We start from the raw sequence: 23,324 nt of genomic DNA, 5'->3' as shown, positions 1-23,324 counted from the left end.
AGTTTGTTGTTGTAGCACCACCTTCAGGACACAGGTGGACCTGCAGCTTCCTGTCTCTGCAGCCTGAGACTGACTGGGGACAGAAACAGACTCAGGATCAAGGTTTTCAGTTCAACATGAGAAACCCAAACAGAAGATGTGTCCTGTGAGATCTTTAGAGTTTAGATATTTATAATGCTCATCCCTCTCCTCCTCTAAATACAAACTTTTAGAAGTTCACTACAAACAGATCTGTTCAGTCTTTCAATCAATAAATCCACACCTTCATACTAACCTGATAATAAGATAAAGAGCTTTACAAAATATAAACTAATGTTCAGTGAATAAACATGAAGCAGAGACTGATGTAATAAAATATATTTAGATAAACAACAAAAAGAAATATTTAAAAATAAGAAACTTAAAAAAGTTTAAGATAAAGTCTAAGATGAATAAAACACTGAAAGAGCCATAAAATCAGTTTTAAGATAATAGAAGTTTTAGAGTCAAAAATACATTAAAAAAATTAATATTGATGAAAATAAAATGATAAATTAAAAGAAGTTATAAAGACAGATTAAATAAACGGGTCTTTAATGGACTTTTTAAAGTCTCAATACTCCAGGGTTTTAATATTTAATATTTCAATTAACTTTTAGACAATATTTAGTGTTTGTTTTATTTATTTTAAGTATGTTTTCAATTTTATAGATTACACACATTTATTTTAACCGTTCCCTTTTTTTAAAACTATTTCTATTTTGATGTTTTATTTTAATTACATGTTAATATTATTGGTGTGTATTAGTCTGTTCTTCAGAATCAATGTTTTTTTATTTATTTCTGCTTTCTGTCCTTGTTTTTAATCACAGTGAAACACTCTGAATGTATTAGTATGAAAGGCACTCTGTAAATAAATCTGGATATGTTGAACCCTCAGTTTGGACTCTCCTGAGCTCAGAGGAGTCACTCCTCTCAGTCAGAGTCAGTCTGTTAGAGAGCGTGATGCCTCGTGCTGCAGAACACCTTTACACCTCACAGTATGAAACCTGCCTCTTTAAATTATAATGCATGTGTTTAGAAAAGAAAGCTTAATTAAATAAACAGAGTCATTTCACAGAACACATTAGTACCTTGTTTTCAGGTGGATCTGAAGAAACAGCCTCCAGCTGCAGTGATTTTTTTTAGAGAGATCTTCAGGACGTGGATTTAAAGGAGCGAGACCTTTCTCTGTTCTTTGAGTCAGAGCGTCTTTAATTTAATGTTTCAGTCTGAGGATCTTTAATTTAATATTTCAGTCAGAGCATCTTTAATTTAATGTTTCAGTCTGAGGATCTTTAATTTAATGTTTCAGTCTGAGCATCTTTAATTTAATGTTTCAGTCTGAGCATCTTTAATTTAATGTTTCAGTCAGAGCATCTTTAATTTAATGTTTCAGTCTGAGCATCTTTAATTTAATGTTTCAGTCTGAGCATCTTTAATTTAATGTTTCAATCAGAGCATCTTTAATTTAATGTTTCAGTCTGAGGATCTTTAATTTAATGTTTCAATCAGAGCATCTTTAATTTAATGTTTCAATCAGAGCATCTTTAATTTAATGTTTCAATCAGAGCATCTTTAATTTAATGTTTCAGTCAGAGGATCTTTAATTTAATGTTTCAATCAGAGCATCTTTAATTTAATGTTTCAGTCTGAGCGTCTTTAATTTAATGTTTCAATCAGAGCATCTTTAATTTAATGTTTCAGTCTGAGGATCTTTAATTTAATGTTTCAGTCTGAGGATCTTTAATTTAATGTTTCAGTCTGAGGATCTTTAATTTAATGTTTCAGTCTGAGGATCTTTAATTTAATGTTTCAGTCTGAGGATCTTTAATTTAATGTTTCAGTCAGAGGATCTTTAATTTAATGTTTCAGTCTGAGCATCTTTAATTTAATGTTTCAATCAGAGCATCTTTAATTTAATGTTTCAGTCTGAGGATCTTTAATTTAATGTTTCAGTCTGAGGATCTTTAATTTAATGTTTCAGTCTGAGGATCTTTAATTTAATGTTTCAGTCTGAGGAAGAACTCTGTGATCATTAGGGAGGAAAACATCAGATAATAAGAGACAGGAAGTCAAACATCTTTTCTGGATCTGAACCCACAGACGGCTTCAGACATTTATTCAGATTCAGGTACGCCTCCCTCTCTCTCTCTCTCCTTCAGCTTCTTCACTCTGCAGGAACCATCACATTTTAAATACCAGAGAAACAAACACTCTGCTGTTTTTGTCCCAAAGGGTTTTTATTAGAAGACAGTTGATAGACGTTTAAACTCCTCGGGGCTGCTTGAAGTTCATGCCGACGGTGGGCTGGGTGACCTGCAGGTTGGACAGACTGCCGAAGTCCTGAGGGACAGAAAGACAGAGAGACAAGGGGTGTTAGAGGTCTACATCAAAACCACAGAAAGACAGAGAGACCAGGGGTGTTAGAGGTCTACATCAAAACCACAGAAAGACAGAGAGACCAGGGGTGTTAGAGGTCTACATCAAAACCACAGAAAGACAGAGAGACCAGGGGTGTTAGAGGTCTGCATCAAAACCACAGACAGAGAGAGAGAGAGAGAGAGAGAGAGAGAGAGAGAGAGAGAGAGAGAGAGAGAGAGAGAGAGAGAGAGAGAGAGAGAGAGAGAGAGAGAGAGAGAGAGAGAGAGAGAGAGAGAGAGAGAGAGAGAGAGAGAGAGAGAGAGAGAGAGAGAGAACAGCTGATTCAAGAGAGGGAGAGAGGTTAGAACTGTGTGAGAGCATCAGGGTCTGAGAGGAACAGGGGATCCTTCAAACACGGGAAAGGCTCTCATGTTGATCTTCCTGTACTATCAATGACCTGACGACGAGGACGCCATGACCACTTTCGATACAGGACAAACATGCAGACTTCAATATCAAGGTTTAGTTCTTCCTTAAATGTTAGTCTCAGTTTAAACACTCCAACTTCTCCATCAAGTCTTTTCCCAGAGCTTTACTTTGTCCTCAGAGAGATCAGCTGTTCAGGTCTGCAGCTTCAGAGAGACAGAAACAAACTAAAGACTGACTGATCCAGACAAGGGGAGAGATCCTGGACTTGGTAACAACAGGACCTTTCTGAATCAGAGGATACCAGCGGCTCACATAGGGCCGGTGAATCACTAGTCCTGATCCCTGATGCACGGCCACAGAGAGCAGAAACATCTAGAGCTGGCTGCAACATATGTCAACCCCAACGTGAGCACCATGGGATTACATCATTAATGTGCAAGTGTTTGAAGAGAAGACATGTTGGACGTCTCTCTCTGGAACTGAACAGTCCAAAGTCAGAGCCACGTGATTCACCCAGGAGGCCCAAAGTCCCCGGTCTACATGGGACCCTCTAATTATCAGTGACCGGCGTGCACAGCGCTCCTCTCTCAGGAGAGTTTCTGCTCCTCGCTCTGCTGAAGGATCGTTAGAGACTAACTGTGAACGGATCAAAGTGTTACATTACAGAGTCAGTCTGCAGAGTCTCTGTTCTGAGTCCTCCTGTAAAGAGGAGAGGACTCAGAACAGAGTCAGAGAGTCCTCCTGTAATGAGGAGAGGACTCAGAACAAACAGAGAGTCCTCCTGTAAAGAGGAGAGGACTCAGAACAGAGTCAGAGTCTCTGTTCTGTGTGAGTCCTCCTGTAATGAGGAGAGGACTCAGAACAGGAGCTGAGCCTCCACTGTGCGCAGCATTCAAACAACTGAGACCCAAACGTCTCTCATAAAGCTCTAACTGAGTTCTGTAGAGGATCAGAGGAGCTGATAAATCATGCTGAATGAAACCAGAGGAAGTGGGACACATGTCTGTAAAGAAATCAACTTCAGGTCCATGTCTACTGAGGAACCAGAGCTCCTCCTCAGCCCCGTTCTGAAGTCTCAGTGTGAGGTGATCTCAGCCTCTGGAAACAGACTCCCTCTCTTCAGTAAGTGAGGTGAAGTCCAGCGGTTACCAAAACGACTTCCAGACTTCCTCTCTTCCTCTCCCATGCTGTGTTTTTATCTGCAGCGTTAACAGGGACTGGTTTTCCTGCAGACACCAAAGCCCGCTGGAACGGGACTACAGACGTACGACACACAGAAACCTGAGGTCTCAGAGCGCCGTGCCGCCGCCGTCTCTCCTTCCTACTCTCACACTGACTCAACATGCACCGTACCCTGCCTCCTCCGCTGCCTCACCTTTGTTCCTGCCTCTTATGCAAGCACAGCGGTGGAGCAACTCGCTCTCACCTTCACGCCTCAGGTGTGCAAACATTGAGTCTCTAACAGGCCAGAAGAAGAAGAAGGCTTCTCTGTGTCTGCAGCTTTAAACCCTCACTGGATATCAGGAAACACTTGAAATGGAGCGTGGAGCTTCACGTGGAGGACTCTGTTCATGTTTCAGAGTGAGGTGCTGCACAGACTCTGCATGCAGCCGTCAGGTGACAGACTTACTGCACATTAAATACAGAAAACAAGAAACCACCCACATAGTTCTGGTTTTGCATCAATCAACAGAAATGTCAGCATGATATGAGTCAGGTGGGACGTGGACTCCAGACTCAGACTCAGAACAGGATGTTTCAGACTCACCAGCAGCTTCAGCATCTCCTTGGTGTCGGGATCAACTTCGATCAGCTCCTGGTCCAGAGCAGACACCTGCACAGGTACAAACACACACATGAGTTAGAGATCAACCTGCTGTGTTTCCTCACATCACTTTAAAGAACCCTGAAATCAAAGCTCAGAGTTACACGTCTGTCTGAGAGCATCAGGGTCTGAGAGGAACAGGGGATCCTTCAAACACGGGAAAGGCTCTCATGTTGATCTTCCTGTACTATCAATGACCTGACGACGAGGACGCCATGACCACTTTCGATACAGGAGACGAGGACAGACACACAGAGGTTATTACTGATCACTTCCACCTGCAGAGGAGTTTCATATAATGTGGGACGAGTGCTTTTTAAGCTTGTAGTGCTGCGACCCTCCACCAGCCTGGGCTGGAGCTCTGTAACAGCTGCTGCTATGATGCTCTAAAGCTCTACTACACTGATGTAAACAAGCACAGAGGACAGATGTTATCTTGTGGGGTGAAGCTTATAGTCAGGGCTTTGATCCAGACGATAGAGATAAAGGTGTCAGGTCTAACAACCAACAGAACCAGCACAGGCATGTGGATGTTAATCTGAAGACTCTTAAAGATTGATGGTGTGTCAGACTCTCTGATCCACTGTGAGGTCTTAATTCTGACTCTGTTCTAAACTTTAGTGCAGTCGTGTTGTGAGAATTTTAATTTCTCTTTAAATGACATTAATGTTGTAAAACGTGTTTTCAGCACGTTGATTCATGAGCCTTCAGGTGAGCAGAAGCTCCCCCTGTGAGGACTCTGATGATGACACACCTTCAGGACTTGATCTGAACTTTAAGACTTTAACATAGATAACATGAAGATCTGAGGTGTGGGATTGCACTGGTATAAGGGCAGAATAGTGAACAGAGGGGAAGGATTAAGACTCCTTCTCACACATGGAAAGTTAATTATTTCACTGCTTGCTAATATTGAATGTTACTATATTAACTGTTTCTCTTATTTCTTGTTTGTATAACTTTCTTCTTTTCTACATGTATGCTTTTATTGTATTTTTACATGTTTGAAATAAAGTCATCAAATCCAGAGTGTTGGTAGGAAAAGCACAAAAAGGATAAAAGAGTTTTATTCAACACTTCGACATGACTAACTTTAGCTTTCTCTAAAGAACAACAAGTGCACTAAATGTTAAATAATGAGATATTAAATGGGACTGTGGAGTGTTTTTGATCACTGAATGTCTGACTGTTGAATGCTGAGTGTGTCTTGTGTTTATTTATTATTAATTATGTGTGTCTTCTGTTTTAACTTCCTGTCAGCTTCAGGATCAAACTGTGTTGCTGGTTTTTAAAAGTCTACATGGGTTGGCACCAGCGTACCTGAGTGAGTGTTTGAACCTGCATGCTCCAGTCAGAGCTCTCAGGTCAACACACCAGGTGCTTCTTGATGTCCTGAGAGCAAGGCCAAAAACTGGAGGTGACAGAGGTTTCACGGTGTCTGCTCCCACACTGTGGGACAGTCTGACTCTGAACATCAGGACCGCTCAGACCACTGAGAGCTTTAAACCTCTACTTAAAACCCACCTCTTCACACAGGCTCTTAACACCTGCTGAGAGACATCAGACTTTTATTTTGCTTGTATTAATTGGAGCTTCTTCTTTTTATAAATATCTACTCTTTATATTGTTTTTAATGATTGTGTTTCTAAGCTTGTACATCACTTAATGTGCTTTATAAATGAAGTTTGACTTGAGTGATGATTTGTTTCTTCTTTTACTAATGTTCTCTTTAAAGCATCTTTTTGCACTGACATGGGTTGAACCTTAATTTTGTTGCACAATGACAATAAAGATATTTTCTATTCTAACACAAGAAGTGAAGACTGAGAAGTTCCTCCAGCTCTTCTGTCGCTGTGTTTAGCTTCTATTTTAAAACCCCGGTACAGTTTTAGACACATTCAGTGAGTTCTGTGAGTCCTCCTAAAACCTCCAACACCAGCAGGATCGCCTCACTGCAGAGGAGATCACCCTGCAGACACGTGGTGGTGCGTTCACTGACCTCTGGAACGTAGTTATCCCTCCTCTCCCTCTCCTCCTCCTGCAGTTTGATGGAGATTCCTCTGACGGGACCCCTCTGGATCCTCTTCATCAGATGTGTCACATACCTGCAGAGACGGCAGACGGGACATCAGCAACAAACACGAACACACAGTTTCAGAGCTTCAGCATCAAACAAGGTGACCTGATTCATCAGTCAAACTAAACTCATGCTTTAACAAGACGATTCTGAATCTGTTCTTTTACAGCATCTTCCTCCACCCGACATCCCTGACTGTGAATGTCTGAGAGCGCCAGGGTCTGAGAGGAACAGATGATCCTTCAAACACGGGAAAGGCTCTCATGTTCATCTTCCTGTACTATCAATGACCTGACGACGAGGACGCCATGACCACTTTCGATACAGGACAGCAGACGTTCTTCGGCTCACGGCGATGAACTCACCCGGCTATCTTGTTACGGAGCTTCTTGCTGGGGATGATGGCGATCTCCTCACACACCCTCTTGTTAGTGTGGAAGTCGCTGCCCAGCCGGGTGTAGTATTTCTCGATGATGACCCTGGCGGCCTTTTTCACCGTCTTGGTCCTGACTCGTCCCTGCAGGCGGAGCACAAACCACAACGTCAGGATTCAAATGTTAACTTAAAGGTGAGACTGAAGAGTCGACAGAGGGGGGAAGACGGCTGCTCCTCAGTTTAGAGGCCTCGACTACGACTCGAGGGGCCTGGAGGTTGCATAAGGTCTGAAGGGGTCAGTTATATTCAGGGGGTTCGGTCCATTCAGGGATTTAAACGCAAGTAATCCAACTTTCAAATCTATCCTGAAGAGTATTGAGAGTCTGGGAGGAGAGGCTAGAACAGGAGTGATGTGATCTCTCTGAACCGGTCAAAACACCTGACTGCAGCATTTTAGACCAGTTAGATCATGGACTCAGTTTATCAAGTCACTGAATGAGAGGATGGTTTTAATGTTGGTTTGAGGCCCAAAGAACTTCAGATTCAATTACTGATTTTAATTGAGAGTCAAAATAAAACTGCTGTCCAAAATGAGTCGAGGACTAAACACTGCTTTGGATTTGTCGCCCATTAAGTTGAATAAATCTGAGAGCCTAAATATAAAAGTTGTTTAATCTTCAGTGTTTAAATGTTCCTGTTGCAATCATCTAAATTATATATTTTTTAAATAATAAGTGTCTATTTATTCATCTGTATGTTGAGTTAAATAAGATTTAAATAAACAAAACTGATTATGTGTCTTCAATAATTTCCTTAATAGTGATTTTTCCTTTTCACATTTATTTTACAATAAATCACAAAAAATGGCAAAATTTTACAAAAATCAAAGAACAAAGTACAGTGAGAATTAAAGATGTCAGGAGGATTAATTCAGATAATAAAATCATTATATTTTCGAGGACTGACTGATCAAATTTCAACATTAGAGGCACATTATGTTTATTAAATTAATCCTTTGTAAAGCTTCTTTTAATTAACATTAAATGTTAAATATATGTATGTTAGAGCAGGTTACATCTAGCATTGATCTATTGAATAAAATACTGACTTCTCACCTGATTATTAAATGACCTGCAGCTGCATGGTGCCTACATGTTTCTAATGTTATATTGAAGACATCCAGGCAGTTACAGGGTTAGCAGGATGTTTCTATAAAGACATATATCCTTGGTATAGATCCCTACTCCACATGTAAAGGTGTTAACAGCTGTATTAAAGCTGTCTGGGTCAGGAGTGGAGCTCTAACCTCCTGAGGAGCCTTGCTGCTCGGTGTCTTCACAGCATAGATGCTAGCTGCCGGCTTAGCCTCCAGAGCTAACTCACTAACCGGGTTAATAATGATTATTATTAAATCAATGTACCTGTGTGATTCTTCCTCTCAGCACAGAGACTTTATTCTGCTGTTTAACTCATATTAATCTGTTTAATCTGAAGGAGAAGAAGCTCATTCAGCCTCACTCACAGCCTCACTCCGCCTCCTCCGCTAGCATCGCCTCTCTGTTAGTAAAGTGTGATTTAAAGACTCAGATTAACTCATCCACCGATAATATCAGGATCATCATCAACTACAGGCTCTCCGGTTTATAAGGAGGGCAGAAACACGGGTTAAAGGCTGTTAGAAAAGCAGGATTAATTCAGATAGCTGAGGCAGACATGTAGATTTTACCCACCATGATGGATCGGCCTGGTAGAAGAGGACAGGCACACTTCCGGTGGAAGTTTAAAGGCAGAGGCGGAAGTCAGGAGAGGGGGACCTTACTGCGACTGCGCACCCTGCAGGCGGGAGGCGGGAAACACAACAACAAGACCAACCATTAGCTGCTAGCTTAATGCTATCTTTCTATCTATCTATCTATCTATCTATCTATCTATCTATCTGTCTGTCTGTCTGTCTGTCTATCTGTCTGTCTGTCTGTCTGTCTGTCTGTCTATCTGTCTATCTGTCAGTCTGATTCAAATTCAAATAACTTTATTGGCATGAAGTTGAAACAATATTGCCAAAGCATAAACAAAATCACATCAAATAATATATACAATAACAAATAAATCAACAAGGGTTTACAACAATTAATATCAAAGCTTATTCAAGATAAAATAGATTATTCAATATATTTGAATATTAAAACAGAATGAAAACAACAGGATGATAACAGCTTTAAATATTAGAGAATAGGGTTAGAATCTCTCTGTGGTGTGTATGTACCTGTCTGTCTGTCTGTCTGCCTGTCTGTCTGCCTGTCTGTCTGTCTGCCTGTCTGTCTGTCTGTCTGTCTGTCTGCCTGTCTGTCTGCCTGTCTGTCTGTCTCTGTCTCAGCACCTGTTCATTAGTTATATTCTAATTCAAACTTTCATAGAAGAAAGCTAAAATTAGCTATTAAGGTTTAAATTATTCATACTCACCAATGAGAGACATTTTGTCTTTACTAGTTAACTAATGAGGCTGAGAATGATTAGTAGTTAAATATTAACGGCCTAAATATCCACTTATTAAACCAGTAAAAGCATTTTTGACTTTACCAAAAACAGCTAGGCTAATCACTGCTAACTGACAACCAGCTGTTTTTGATGATGGTTTGTTGTTGTGTTGAAAATCTTTAATAGTTATCCAGAAGTAATACTAGTTAGAGTCTTTTGGACCTTACTAGTTAACTAGTGGGACTACCAGTCTACCAGTTAACCAGTAAAAGCCTAAATGTTTATTAGTTAGACTTCAAAGTCATATTTGGATCACATTAGCTTAACTACTAAGGTTGCTAGTTAAGCTAGGAGCTCTCCAGTTGCAGATTATGTCTAAGTAGGTGTCCATCTTTAACCCTTTTAACCCTTTTCATTTTCAAGTCTGAGACAGTGGTTCCCAAAGTGTGGGTCGGGACCTCCTGGGGGGGTCACCTAACACTTGTACGGGGGTCCCGAAATGTCTTCCATAAACAAAAACAATTCAAAATGTCACATTTTACCCAGAATTATAAAAATGTAAGCAAAAATAGTGTTTCAATAAATAAAACCATGTAAATGAACACTTTTTTAAAATCTGTGTTCCACTTTTCTTTGATGCCACATGACCCCTGAGGTGATGAGCCAGATACATGACTGTATCATTGGCAGCAGGCTAATTTACTACAGACAAGCTAAATGAAATACCTTAAGACTCTTTAAAAATTCTATTTTGTCCAATTTTGGATTTGACACGTGCTGAAAAGTTTGGGACCCCCTGGTCTGAGAGAGTCTCCTTTCAATCTAAGAGTTAACTTGTATGGTATGACACTTGATGATTGTTATTAGTACATTTATTGTAATCAGTTAATAAGGGAATATTTAGAGCTTCACTAGTTAATCAGTAAAGTCCATGATATCAACACTAGTGGACATCGTGGACCTTCCTCCTGTTTAACCTGTTTTTGATGATTAATCTGGATTTGACTTTGTGTGTTTGAGGTTTCCTCCTTCAGTGTTTCCTGAGGAGAGAAACAGAATCCAGACCTGAACACATTTATTGCAGATTTATTGCAGAAATACATTTTCAGTGATTTTGTTGTTTTACAGCAAACATTTGTGTGTTCAGAGTTTTAACAGACTTCAGCATTTCATGGTTTAAAGACTAAAAAGTAGGAATATCAAATGACATTCACAGACTTCAGTCGTTACTGCAGAGTGAGTCACCCGGCAGAAACCCTTTCAGTTTTATGCACTCGTTGGATTTTGAGGGAAATCCCATAATTCCCCTCAAAGCCGATTACATAACAGAGTTCCTTTAATACCTCCACAAGTACAAGGTTTTTGGTCGACGCTGACAAAAACTGAAGAAGAGATTAAAGATCTGAAAAACCTGAAAATATACAGGAACTCTAGAGATCTCTCTGCACCTGATGGAAGGATTCACATTCAGAGAGAGTCGCCCTGACTCAGAAACTACATCCACTTTTGGCAGCCGTACAAATAAATCAGTGTTTCTCTACATTCATGTGTACTTCATCATCATCATCATCATCATCATCATCATCATCATCTTCATCATCTTCATCACCCACAGCTGAAGCTTTAACAGTACTTTACACAGAATACTTTTATATCCTACAGCAGTTTAATCAGTAGTTTCTAGTTTTATTAAGGGAACAGTCCAGCATTTTTGGGAACATATTTAGCCTAGCTTAGCACAAATACTGGAAATAGGGGGAAACTGTTAGCCTAGCTTCAACAAAAGTAAAGAATACAACAAAGTGTGATTGTAGCGGTGCACGTTAAACACGGATGAGGTTTTACATTCTGTTTGGAGCAAAGATAAACCTGTGTCACACCTACAGTGTCACCGTGCTGCTGCTGCTGCTGCTGCTGCTGCTGCACACATATCAGATATACATCAGTCTCCTGAGAGAGGGCGTGTACGTGAGCTCATGACGTTCTCTGAGGGTCGGTACGTTCAGCTGATGTGATTATAGAATCATTTGGACCCGTGGCGTTACGTTACTCAATCCACAGACAGGAAGCCGTGTGGTCACAGAAACACAGACGGTCTGCGTCCAGTTAGTGAGGACTATAATCTGACCCCCCTCCAGTCTCCCTCCTCTCAGTTTACCTGGTTCCTTTAATATCTCACATTAACTGTTTACACTCAAATATTCAGATTCAGATAACTCCTCAAAATGTGTTCCTGCCAATCACAGCTGTGTCTGATTTAAAATTTCAAAATAAAACCATTGGACATTTAGCACCTTACAATGATTTCTACATATCCATAATTGTCACTATTTTTGCTGATTTCAAGCTGCTTTTATTTTGAAAAGACAAATCAGATTGACCTGTGATTGGCTGGATTACTTTATGAGGTTGTTCACTATTACTGTCAGCTTCAATGACTCAGTGGAAACTGGGATTGTGTTCATAATCTCAAATCATTGTAATATGCTAAATTCCCAATGGTTTTATTTTGAAATTCCAATCAGATACAGCTGTGATTGGCAGGAACACATTTTGAGGCGTTCTTCTATCAGTCTGAATCTAAATATTTTTAGTGGAAACTGTGTCAAATAAATATCAATTCCCCGGCTGTATTCATATTACAGACGTCCTTTATTTTGAAAATCATTGGTACGATCCTTTTCCTGTAGAATCTGCCGTTTGTAAATTAGTTTTCTTAAATGTAAATTAGTTTTGGTAAAAGTCTTTAATGTCATTTTGTAAGTCTGCATTGTACTTCCCAGCCACCGTAGCGGAGGGGGCGTGGCCTCAGTGCATTCCCTCTACCCGTGGTTCTGTTTGTTTGACTGCAGCAGTGACGTTGTTAGAATAATAACACACACATCTTATTATTTAAAGTTCTACTTAGTGTCTTATCCACAGAAGCATGCAGAGACTCCTATAAGGCAGTTTAATGTGCTGTTTTCTAAAGAGACTGTGTTTGATGGTGAAGCAGGATCCGCTCCTCTCTTCAACGTGTCGGGTGTTAAAGGGTTAAATGTGTCAGGTGTTAAAGGGTTAAATGTGTCATGTTTGTTTGAGCACTGATGTTTCATTAAAGAGGCTCCAGTCTGTTTTTTACGGTGGCCCTGAGAGCTCACAAACACATTTTAACAATGTGATCACATGATTCAGACTACTGCAGTGATCTGCTGTTAAACTACAAGCATGTCCACATGTGTGCATCACTTTGAAGTGTCCTCTGGAAACACTTCTGTTGTGTTGTGGTCTTTCAGATTGATGTTGTCAGATTGATGAAGAGGTTTTCTTAGTTTGTTTGTGTTTTGTCTTTTTGCATGTGTTTTCTTAAGTTGCAGTGCTGTGAGCTCTCAGGGCCACCGTAGTTTTTAGTGAAAGACAGAAACAGAATCTGTAAAGTCACAGCAGTATCTTTTTTTAAATCAATGTTAAACTTTTAATTTAATTTTCTTTGTTGATTTTTTTAATCTCTTCCAATCAGATTCTGTTTTATTAAAAAATGTCCAGATGCTTTTTTTGAAACTATAAAATAATCTAATTTGTGATTTTTTTTTATTGATGTTTGATTTTAACTCCTCACAGCTGTTCATGGATCAATACGAGCTGCTGCTGTCTGCTCCAAAGAATCGATGTGTTATCGTGATTTTAAGGTGAGAAAGCTCCTTTTTCTAAGAAGGTGAACTAATGAACGTGTGACCTCACTTTCTAGATGACTGCATGAAAAGAAGACGCCGTCAGCGGCTGCATTCAGTGTGTCAAAGTCTGAAGGAGAGAGGTGATGTGAAGGCAGGAGCAGGTTTGTGCAGGAGGAGAGGGTGACAGTCTTAAAGGGAATCAGTGTTCTTACTGACTGAGCTCTGTTCACGCCTGGTGTTCAAAGGAAACATGAGACCAGGAAGTAAAGTGCTCTTCAGTAGAAACTATGGCCTTCTTCCTGTCGGACAGACAGTCGCCTGCTGATTGTGACAAAGTGCAAATAAGGATCAGTAAGGTTGCATATCGTCCCGGTGTGAGCGCTTGGACGTTCAGCCTGACTCTAAGTGTGTTGTGGTAAAGGCAGAGGAACCAGGACGTCCACGTAGCTGACGGGGAACAGCCCCGACTGGCTGCCCAGCGCGCCCTCGTACCAGTTAGAGTCCACCTGGTTGGTGAGGATGATGATGTCGCCCTCGCTGAAGTCCAGCTCCCCGTCCTGGTTCGGGTGGAACGAGTACAGCGCCCGACAGCACGGCTGATCCAGGACCATCTTACTGTTGGCTGGGCGAGAGAGAGAGAGAGGGAGAGAGAGAGGGAGAGAGAGAGGGAGAGAGAGAGAGAGAGAGAGAGAGAGAGAGAGAGAGAGAGAGAGAGAGAGAGAGAGAGAGAGAGAGGGAGAGAGAGAGAGAGAGAGAGAGAGAGAGAGGGAGAGAGAGAGAGAGAGAGAGAGAGAGAGAGAGACAAATGGACGGATTCACTTTGAGTGCAAACTGTAAACAAGTCAAAATCTAAATCAGGAGTTCCTCCTCCTTTAGTTTCATTAATCAACCTGCTAACTTTAATGAAGGATGCTCAGGCCTGCTCATCGTACCTCAAGTCTCTAAAAGTAGTATGGGAGGTAGAGCCTTCAGTTATCAGGCCCCTCTCCTTTGGAATCATCTACCAGTCAGGGTCCGGGAGGCAGACACCCTCTCTACTTTTAAGAGTAGGCTTCAAACTTTCCTTTTTGATAAAGCTTATAGTTAGAGCTGGATCAGGCTTGGACCAGGTCTTAGTTCTGCTGCTATAGGCTTAGACTGACACACTGGGATCCTGTCTTTCCCTCTCTCTCTCCTCTCTCTGCCTGTCTCTCACTTTAACTCTTCCTGTCCCATTAAAGTTACTAACCATAGACCTTTCTGGAGTCCCTGAGCTCCCTTGTCTCGTAGGTTCCTCTGGATCTCTGCTGCTGTGGACGTGGTCCAGACTCCAGCTGCTACAACTACTACTATCCGTCTCCCCACTATCATCTCTCTCTCTCTTCATCTCCCTCTATCCCTCTCTCCAACACGGTCTCAGATTCAGATGTGTGTCTAACATGAGTCTGGTCCTGCTGGAGGTTTCTGCCTGTTAAAGGAAGTTTGTCCTTGCCACTGTAACTTGCTAAATGCTGCAAAGTGCTCTGCTCATGGTGGATTAAGATGAGATCAGACTGAGTCCTGTCTGGAAGAGGGGACTGGATCTGATCCGGTCTTGATGTTGGGTCTTTGTTAATAATAGGACATAGAGGACGGTCTGGACCGGCTCTGTTTGGAGTCTGAGGAGAACACTTGTTGTGATCTGGTGCTTTGTAAATAAAGGTTGATTGATCCTCCTTGTTGTTCAGAGTTCTCTCACCGTAACAGGAGATGGGACTGCCCGGTCTGGACGACAGGACTGTGAACTGGTCTGCTGTCACAGAGAGAGGAGCACTTTAATATCTCACAGAGTCTCACCTTCAAAGAGGTTTTATTTAAAGACGTACTGACCGGAGGACACCGTGGACGTGAGGGACGGCTGGTGGTAAAACCCGAGGCTGCCGTTGTGCTCGCTTCTGATCCGGATCTTCTTGGGCCTGAAGCGTCTCTGTGGTCTGTTGGACGCAGCCGTCAGCCTGTCGTCAAACACACACAGGATGATTCAGATATTCCTACATGCTCTCTGCAGTCTGTACCTGAGCTCCTCTCTCTCCTCAGAGCCAGATAACAAACCCTGGTGAACAAGCTTTAGACCACGCTGCAGTGACAGGTGATGAATGCTCACCTGGCCTGCAGCTGGTCATGCAGACTCAGCAGGATGTGGTGGGCGTTACGGTGAAAGTCCAAAAGTTCAGTGATCATAGCTGCCAGAGGATTGAGCTGATCCACCTGCAGGAGGAAACAAAGACACACCTGAGAGTCAGGATCCAGTTTGTACTCAACAACAGATCAGACTCTGAGAGGGGAATGATCTCAGACTGACGTCGCTCTGCAGCAGGATGAACATGCTCCTCTCCGCCTGCTCTTTGGACGAGCTGAACTTGTCCCAGGCCTGTCGCATCTCGTCTGCCGGGACCTTTCCTCTCCGCCTCCTCTTGTAGTCGAAGTCCAGCCGGCGACCGTTCAGCTTCTTCAGCTGGTACTGAGGAGATCAGACACACGGACCAGGACGTTACACACACACACATTTATTCCACACGAGGGGAAACCTTTAAGAAGAACTCTGCAAGATTCAACTGACATTCTCAAGATCTGCAGAACCTCTCTAAGGTCCCAAGATCTACAGAAACTTTCATCAAATCCTGCAAAATGTTTGAGAGATCCTGAGAAACTACTGCAAAATTCTGAGCAATGTTTGCAAGATCACAAGAAACCTTTTAGTTCCTGAGAAACTAGTAAGATCCTCCAAAACTTTACCAAGGAGTCAGGAAACCCAAACCCTAGACCCTGAGAGGCTCTGTGAGACGCTCTTTATCCAAACAATTAGAAACTTCTGAAACATCCTGAGAGACTTTGAATCTTTGCAAACTCCAGACAACCTGAAGAAAGATCCTGAGAAACTTTTGCAAGATCTGAAAAAAATGTCCAAACTTTGGAAACTTTTCAAGAACTCAATAAACTCCTGTAAGCTCCTGAGAAGCTGTGATTGGCCTGAGGGCACTGAGAGAGGTTTGCTCCTTGGAGGAAGGGGAGCTCTGGTTTCAGAAGGTGTGAGGTGTGAGGTGAACACACTGATGCGTCTCTCTCTGCCTCACCCTGATCTCCTTCAGCTCCGTGTTGTTCAGCTCCTGCAGCGGGTCGATGAAGGAGCGCTTCACGTTGACGTCCATCGTGTCCCGAGCCTGAGCGACCTCCTGCAGAGCATCCCCCACACCGGACAGAGCGCCACCTGCAGGGAGGGAGGAGCAACCAAGAGAGAGCGCAGAGTTAAACAAACTGTTTCCTGTCTGTTGGGTAAAGAAACAGGAAGTGCATTAAAGCTCCACTCTGCGACTCTGTGAGGACCAACATCGTACCGAAATCTGAAGCCACTCCGAGCTCCTGCCCGTACACACTCATACATTCTCCCAGCATGCCCTCTGTCTGCGGGTAACCCACAGACCTGGCCTGTCCCCGGATCCTGGACATGGTGTTGAGCATGCTCAGTTTGGCTCTGTACGCTGCAGGGACACAAACACATGTACAAACATATCAGCATATATAATATCAGCAGCATCATAATTTATTTGAAGTCATTTCTTGTTCATTAAAATGTGTGAAGCTGTTTTAAATATTTATTTTGATTGAACTGGGTTATTATTTTATTTCCTCCAGACACTAGATCATATTAGAAAATACTCAGACATTATTTTGATTTAATATTTTAATATTCTTTGTTTATTTAAAGGTGAAAACTTATATTTGAAGTTTCACCTTCAGACAGTGTTTAAATGACTGAGTCTGTATTTATTTCCTCTCCTTATCAAAATAAAACTTTACATGTTTCTGTGTTCAATAAAAGCATCTCTCATGCTGCGTTCATGACTGTGGTTTTTCTCAGTACCTGGGTTTGGTTGCAGGAACTCTGTAGTTTTGCAGAGCAGCTCAGCCAGCAGAGAGTTGATGACTGTGACGCCCTGACAGAAACACAGACAGGAGGAGGGGGTCAGGTCTGAACCTGGTCTGAGCCTGGTCTGAACCTGGTCTGAACACATGCAGGTGTCTGAGTGATGTTTATGACTCTGAATGCATCTTTCATTCCTACCTTCTCCATCTTCAGGAAGTCTTCATCCATCTTTGTTCCTTCAGCTCCCATCAGCCTCTCGTTCAGCAGCTGCAGAGAGAACAAACTTTCATCCTTCAGAGTTTAAACATTTAGTGACTTATAATCTGATTTAATCTAAAGATGAATATATATACACAGCTCACAGAGAGTTCAGTCATGTGTGTTATTACTAATGATATATAAAGATATGAGCACAGGTACAGAGGTGGTGTTAGTGCTAATCAGGTGGAGATAGACAGCAGGTTAGTCCTTGAAGCTGCAGCAGCTGCTCTCAGTGGATGCTGCAGTGGTTGTTGTAGGAGGTAAACACAGCCTCATGCTAACAGCAGAGATCCTGCAGGAGATCACAGTCTGTAGATCACAGTCTGTAGATCACAGTCTGTAGATCACAGTCTGTAGATCACAGTCAGTAGACCACAGTCTGTAGATCACAGTCTGTAGATCACAGTCTGTAGATCACAGTCTGTAGATCACAGTCTGTAGATCACAGTCAGTAGACCACAGTCTGTAGATCACAGTCTGTAGATCACAGTGTAGATCACAGTCTGTAGATCACAGTCAGTAGACCACAGTCTGTAGATCACAGTCTGTAGATCACAGTGTAGACCACAGTCTGTAGATCACAGTCTGTAGATCACAGTCTGTAGACCACAGTCTGTAGATCACAGTCTGTAGATCACAGTCTGTAGATCAAAGCATCCTAACTGACTTTGTTCTGGTTGATGGATCAGCTGTGATCTGATGGAGTAACAGTGATGTTGTTGTTCTCAGAGATCAGCTGCAGGCCTCGTGTCGCAGTAAACACAAAGAGGCTGAATATTCAGCAGACATTAATCCCCCCCCCCTTAGAAACCCGGATCAGATCTAACCCGGCTCGGATCGGCTCGGTTACCTGGCTGGCCTTGTGGAGCTGCTTCTTCATCCCGGACACAGACATCTTCAGGCCGACACTCAGAGACCTACCAGCCGGACTCAGAGGAAGGACCGGCGGGGAGAGAGAGGCTCCATCCCGGCCGAGAGGCTCCGTCCCCCGCAGAGATCAGCTCCGCCCCCCGGCTGCTGCTCCGACCGGGACTGATCTAAACCAGATCCCACAAGCAGGGCCGGGACCAGACTGCTGGGCTGGGGGGGGCGGACTCTAAGTCTGGGCCACCCCATCAGTCTGCACTAATCAAACTACTTACACTGACAATGCTTCATCCATCCATCAACCTTTATTTATAAAGCACCAGATCACAACAAATGTTCTCCTCAGACTCCAAACAGAGCCGGTCCAGACCATCCTCTGTGTTCTATTATTAACAAAGACCCAACATCAAGACCAGGATCAGATCCAGTCCCCTCTTCCAGACAGGACTCAGTCTGATCTCATCTTAATCCACCATGAGCAGAGCACTTTGCAGCATTTAGCAAGTTACAGTGGCAAGGACAAACTTCCTTTAACAGGCAGAAACCTCCAGCAGGACCAGACTCATGTTAGACACACATCTGCTGAGACCGTGTTGGAGAGAGGGATAGAGGGAGATGAAGAGAGAGAGAGATGATAGTGGGGAGACGGATAGTAGTAGTTGTAGCAGCTGGAGTCTGGACCACGTCCACAGCAGCAGAGATCCAGAGGAACCTACGAGACAAGGGAGCTCAGGGACTCCAGAAAGGTCTATGGTTAGTAACTTTAATGGGACAGGAAGAGTTAAAGTGAGAGACAGGCAGAGAGAGGAGAGAGAGGGAAAGACAGGATCCCAGTGTGTCAGTCTAAGCCTATAGCAGCAGAACTAAGACCTGGTCCAAGCCTGAGATTATGAGATAAATAAACTGTTGATTTTTATTATTTACAAGCTTTATTTTACCGTTCATGAACTCAACACAAAATGTGAGCACAACATAAACTGCTTGAATAAAAATAAAACCTGTAGTTTTTTAAGTAGCCTGTACTTTCATTAAATTGATTGAATTTAATTCCAATCAATTTAATTTATTTATATTTTATTCAATCTAATTTATTTTAATTGAATTGAATTTATTTTAATTTAATTGCAATCAATTTAATTTCCTTCTATTTTATTTCATTATATTCAACCTAATTTGAATTAATTCAGTTCAATTTAATTAAATATAATTCTATTTTAGTTAATTTTATTTAACCTAATTTATTTTAATTTAATTCAATTCAACTTAATTTAATTTATTTTACTTTAATTTAAATGTTTGTATATTGTTCAAAGTTTTCCTCAGTAGTTACATTTTTCTGCTTTCAGGTCTCTATTATGACGTTACTTGGTTGAACTACATTTCCCATGAGCACTTGCACCATCCGCCTGTCACATGACTACAACTGTACGTCACATGTCAACATGGCTGCCACGATCTCCAGCGAACATTTCGACAACTTACAGCTTCTCCTAAAGGTATTAATGTTCTTCATCACGTGAGGCTGTTTATTGTTTATGTTTATTGTTTGTTCTTTAGTTTAAATGACAAACATAAACATCCGGGTAACTAGCCCCTCTGTCTCCTCAGGCTCCCTCTAAAGATGCAGTCAGGGAGGTTACTGTGAGGAGTCACAGAGGACCGAGGAGAGAGCTGACAGAGAGCACAGCAGACACACTCAGTGTCCCTACAGCTCAGGCTGCTGAGGTAACACACACACACACACACACACACACACACACACACACACACACACACACACACACACACACACACACACACAGAGTCACAGAGGACCGAGGAGAGAGCTGACAGAGAGCACAGCAGACACACTCAGTGTCCCTGCTGCTCAGGCTGCTGAGGTAACACACACACACACACACACAGAGCACAGCAGACACACTCAGTGTCCCTGCTGCTCAGGCTGCAGAGGTAACACACACACACACTCACACACACACACACACACACACACACACACACACACAGAGTCACAGAGGACCGAGGAGAGAGCTGACAGAGAGCACAGCAGACACACTCAGTGTCCCTGCTGCTCAGGCTGCTGAGGTAACACACACACACACACACACACACACACACACAGAGCACAGCAGACACACTCAGTGTCCCTGCTGCTCAGGCTGCAGAGGTAACACACACACACACTCACACACACACACACACACACAGACACACACACACACAGAGCACAGCAGACACACTCAGTGTCCCTGCTGCTCAGGCTGCTGAGGTAACACACACACACACTCACACACACACACACACACACACACACACACTCACACACACACACACACTCACACACACACACACACTCACACACACACTCACACACACACACACACACAGACACACACACACACAGAGCACAGCAGACACACTCAGTGTCCCTGCTGCTCAGGCTGCTGAGGTAACACACACACACACTCACACACACACACACACACACACACACACACTCACACACACACACACACTCACACACACACACACACTCACACACACACACACACTCACACACACACACACACACACACACACACACACACACACACACACACACACACACACACAGAGCACAGCAAACACACTCAAGTGTCCCTGCTGCTCAGGCTGCAGAGGTAACACACACACACACACACAGACAGACAGACAGACAGACACTCACTCACTCACTCACTCACTCACTCACTCACTCACTCAGACACACACACACACACACAGAGAACACACACACACACACACACACACACACACACACACAGAGCACAGCAGACACACTCAGTGTCCCTGCAGCTCAGGCTGCAGAGGTAACACACACTCACACTCACACACACACTCACACACACACACACACACACACACACACACACACACACACACACAGAGTCACAGCTCTGATGTAAATCCAGATCCTTGATGATGGTCTCTGTGTGGTCCCCCCAGCTGGTCCGGTCCCTCCACTTCCTGTCTCATCATGTCCTCTTCTATAACCTGAGCTCTCCGGAGCAGATCCTCGCCCTCTTCCCTGAATCCTTCCACTCCAGTCTGAAGAACCTGATCACCAAGATCCTGCTGGAGAACAGGTCAGGACCAGGATGTGTTCAGGGTTCAGATCTGAGTTTACTAGAAATATATCAAACACTTAAAATAGAGCTGTAGAATATCCTTCTTCCTATTGGTTGGCTGAATGTGATGTCACCACCGGCTGTAATGACATCACGTCTCTGATGTGTTTCAGTGCGGCGTGGAGAACAGACGCTCTCGGTACTCAGAGTGAGTCCAACCATCATCCATGTTTTTACACTTCATCTACTTCCTTTAAGTGTGTGTATCTAATCTCTGTGTGTGTGTGTGTGTGTGTGTGTGTGTGTGTGTGTGTGTGTAGTCTCCCTCCCTCAGTTGAAGGAGCTGGACTGGAGAGTCGACATGGTGACCGGCTCAGACTCGGTCAGTCGGATGTCTGTCCCAACCTGCCTGGTTCAGCTGAAGGTGAGCACCAAGCTGAACTACTGCTTGATGCTGAGTCACTAAAGACAATCAGCGCTTAGATTTCCTGACTTCCCTGAACGCAGCATCAGAAATGATGGATCCCACCTCCATTCAACAAACAAACATTGTAGACGTAGTTTTCTTCTCCTCTTGAGGACAGACCTGACAAAGCTTTTTACTTTCAGCTACAACTAACCTGTAATTACAGATTCTGATTCAGAGACATGTTGGATCTGGATCTCAGGGTCTGGGTTCTAGTCTGAGAAGGGTTCTGGTCTCTGTCTGGAGTCTGAGGAGTATCCACCAATCAGGTGTCAGCAGGAGAAACAGTCTGTATGGAGAGCAACAGCAGGTGTTCTAGAATTCTGACATCATCAAAGACAGAATTCCAGAATTCTGTCTTTGATGATGTCAGATGGTCGTGATGATGTCACAGATGGTCGTGATGATGTCACAGATGGTCGTGATGATGTCACAGATGATGTCACAGATGGTCGTGATGATGTCACAGATGGTCGTGATGATGTCACAGATGGTCGTCTTGTTTGCGTTTTCAGATCGAGGATCCGTCAGCGGGCGCCGACTCGCTCTCGGCGGTGACGGTGGAGCTGAGTCGAGAGTCTCTGGACACGATCCTGGACGGACTGGGACGCATCAGAGACCAGCTGTCTGTGGTCGCCGGGAAATGAGGTCAGCTGATTGGTGTGATGATGTCACGGCGTTCTCTCTGTGGACACTTTGAACAGAGCGGCGTTGAGGTGTTTGACCTGGAGTGACCTCCTCTTCATGTTGAAGCGGTGTCATCGACACCTCATGTACTCTTTGTTTAACTTCCTCTCGTTAGTTTGTGTGAGCGATGATTGATTGATTAACGAGCTCAGCTGTAAAATAACTCTCTGCTTCACTTCTTCAGTTTCTCTAAAGACTCAAAATATTCTTAAACTAAAGCTTCAAAGAAACGACTTTTCATTCCTTTGAGTGGAAGCTGTTTGTATTTTTCAAGCTGTTGATATTTAGACCCAGGAATGATTCAGATCTGCCTTATTAATAAATGTCTGACCATGAGGTTCTTGATATCATCCTCCCTCTCCAGTCCAAGGTATTCTCTTTAAACTGATACATGTGGGTCCTTCTTTTCTCTGATCTCATGATGCCTTCAGGGACCCACAGATTGTGTGTTTTGCAGCAGATGCAAGTAAAAGCAGTGCAACAGGTTTGGGACAGATCCCTAGAAGTGTTGAGCTCTGCAGCTGAAGTGTTCCTGTTTCCTGTCCACACACGTCCCTCAGCCTGAAGTCTTCAGAGTCAGACTGTTAAAGCCTCGGTGTGAAGATTACAGCATGATGGAGGATGAAGCAGCAGAGACCTGAAACAGACCATGTGAAGACGTCTTCTCTCGTCTTGGAAATGATTCTCCTTCTTCCTCAGAGGTTTTTATTAATCCGGGTCAGTCCTCCAGGTCCAGATCCCTCACAGGATATAAACATCAACACCTCGCCCGGTCGCAGGATGGATTTTCCTGCAGCAGGTGGAGTTGGGGTGAAGAAGTTTGTTTGTGTTCACACA

General features: G+C 43.1%; 3 protein-coding genes and 3 non-coding genes across 8 annotated transcripts; 1 reads left to right on the top strand and 5 right to left on the bottom strand.

Annotated features, from left to right (window-relative positions):
* Window positions 1–2,286: 2,286 nt before the first annotated feature.
* On the bottom strand, window positions 2,287–8,231 carry LOC117814273 (40S ribosomal protein S17-like). The gene is made up of 5 exons (XM_034685500.1): window positions 8,220–8,231; window positions 7,079–7,230; window positions 6,564–6,741; window positions 4,580–4,645; window positions 2,287–2,364 (listed from the first exon to the last, which is right to left on the bottom strand). Exons 1-5 carry the CDS (start codon window positions 8,229–8,231, stop codon window positions 2,287–2,289), a joined length of 486 nt encoding a protein of 161 aa, XP_034541391.1.
* On the bottom strand, window positions 2,751–2,877 carry LOC117815140. Its single transcript, XR_004631719.1, has one exon. It is a non-coding gene; the product is annotated as a small nucleolar RNA SNORA71 (small nucleolar RNA).
* Window positions 4,746–4,872, bottom strand: LOC117815138. Its single transcript, XR_004631717.1, has one exon. It is a non-coding gene; the product is annotated as a small nucleolar RNA SNORA71 (small nucleolar RNA).
* On the bottom strand, window positions 6,916–7,042 carry LOC117815137. The gene has a single exon (XR_004631716.1). It is a non-coding gene; the product is annotated as a small nucleolar RNA SNORA71 (small nucleolar RNA).
* Window positions 7,122–18,400, bottom strand: sh3gl3b (SH3-domain GRB2-like 3b). Of its 3 annotated transcripts, XM_034684818.1 has the most exons (12): window positions 18,211–18,380; window positions 17,298–17,366; window positions 17,097–17,169; window positions 16,570–16,713; window positions 16,309–16,442; window positions 15,537–15,695; window positions 15,339–15,442; window positions 15,065–15,189; window positions 14,934–14,987; window positions 13,709–13,838; window positions 8,819–8,921; window positions 7,122–7,230 (listed from the first exon to the last, which is right to left on the bottom strand). In XM_034684818.1, exons 1-11 carry the CDS (start codon window positions 18,253–18,255, stop codon window positions 8,888–8,890), a joined length of 1,071 nt encoding a protein of 356 aa, XP_034540709.1. In that variant the 5' UTR covers window positions 18,256–18,380; the 3' UTR covers window positions 7,122–7,230; window positions 8,819–8,887. The 3 variants fall into 3 exon arrangements, with proteins under 3 accessions (XP_034540709.1, XP_034540707.1, XP_034540708.1); XM_034684816.1 differs by lacking the exons at window positions 7,122–7,230; window positions 8,819–8,921 and having other exon boundaries at window positions 13,090–13,838; window positions 18,211–18,400; XM_034684817.1 differs by lacking the exons at window positions 7,122–7,230; window positions 8,819–8,921 and having other exon boundaries at window positions 13,092–13,838; window positions 14,934–14,984; window positions 18,211–18,400.
* A 1,188-nt stretch (window positions 18,401–19,588) lies between these two features.
* On the top strand, window positions 19,589–22,839 carry commd9 (COMM domain containing 9). The gene is made up of 6 exons (XM_034684820.1): window positions 19,589–19,723; window positions 19,836–19,952; window positions 21,213–21,352; window positions 21,508–21,542; window positions 21,655–21,758; window positions 22,316–22,839. Exons 1-6 carry the CDS (start codon window positions 19,613–19,615, stop codon window positions 22,445–22,447), a joined length of 639 nt encoding a protein of 212 aa, XP_034540711.1. The 5' UTR covers window positions 19,589–19,612; the 3' UTR covers window positions 22,448–22,839.
* The last annotated feature ends 485 nt before the right edge of the window (window positions 22,840–23,324 follow it).

This window comes from Notolabrus celidotus, chromosome 6 (assembly GCF_009762535.1).
Source record: "Notolabrus celidotus isolate fNotCel1 chromosome 6, fNotCel1.pri, whole genome shotgun sequence".
In the NCBI taxonomy this organism is placed as follows: Eukaryota; Metazoa; Chordata; class Actinopteri; order Labriformes; family Labridae; genus Notolabrus; species Notolabrus celidotus.
This window is presented reverse-complemented; position numbering and strand designations above follow the sequence as displayed.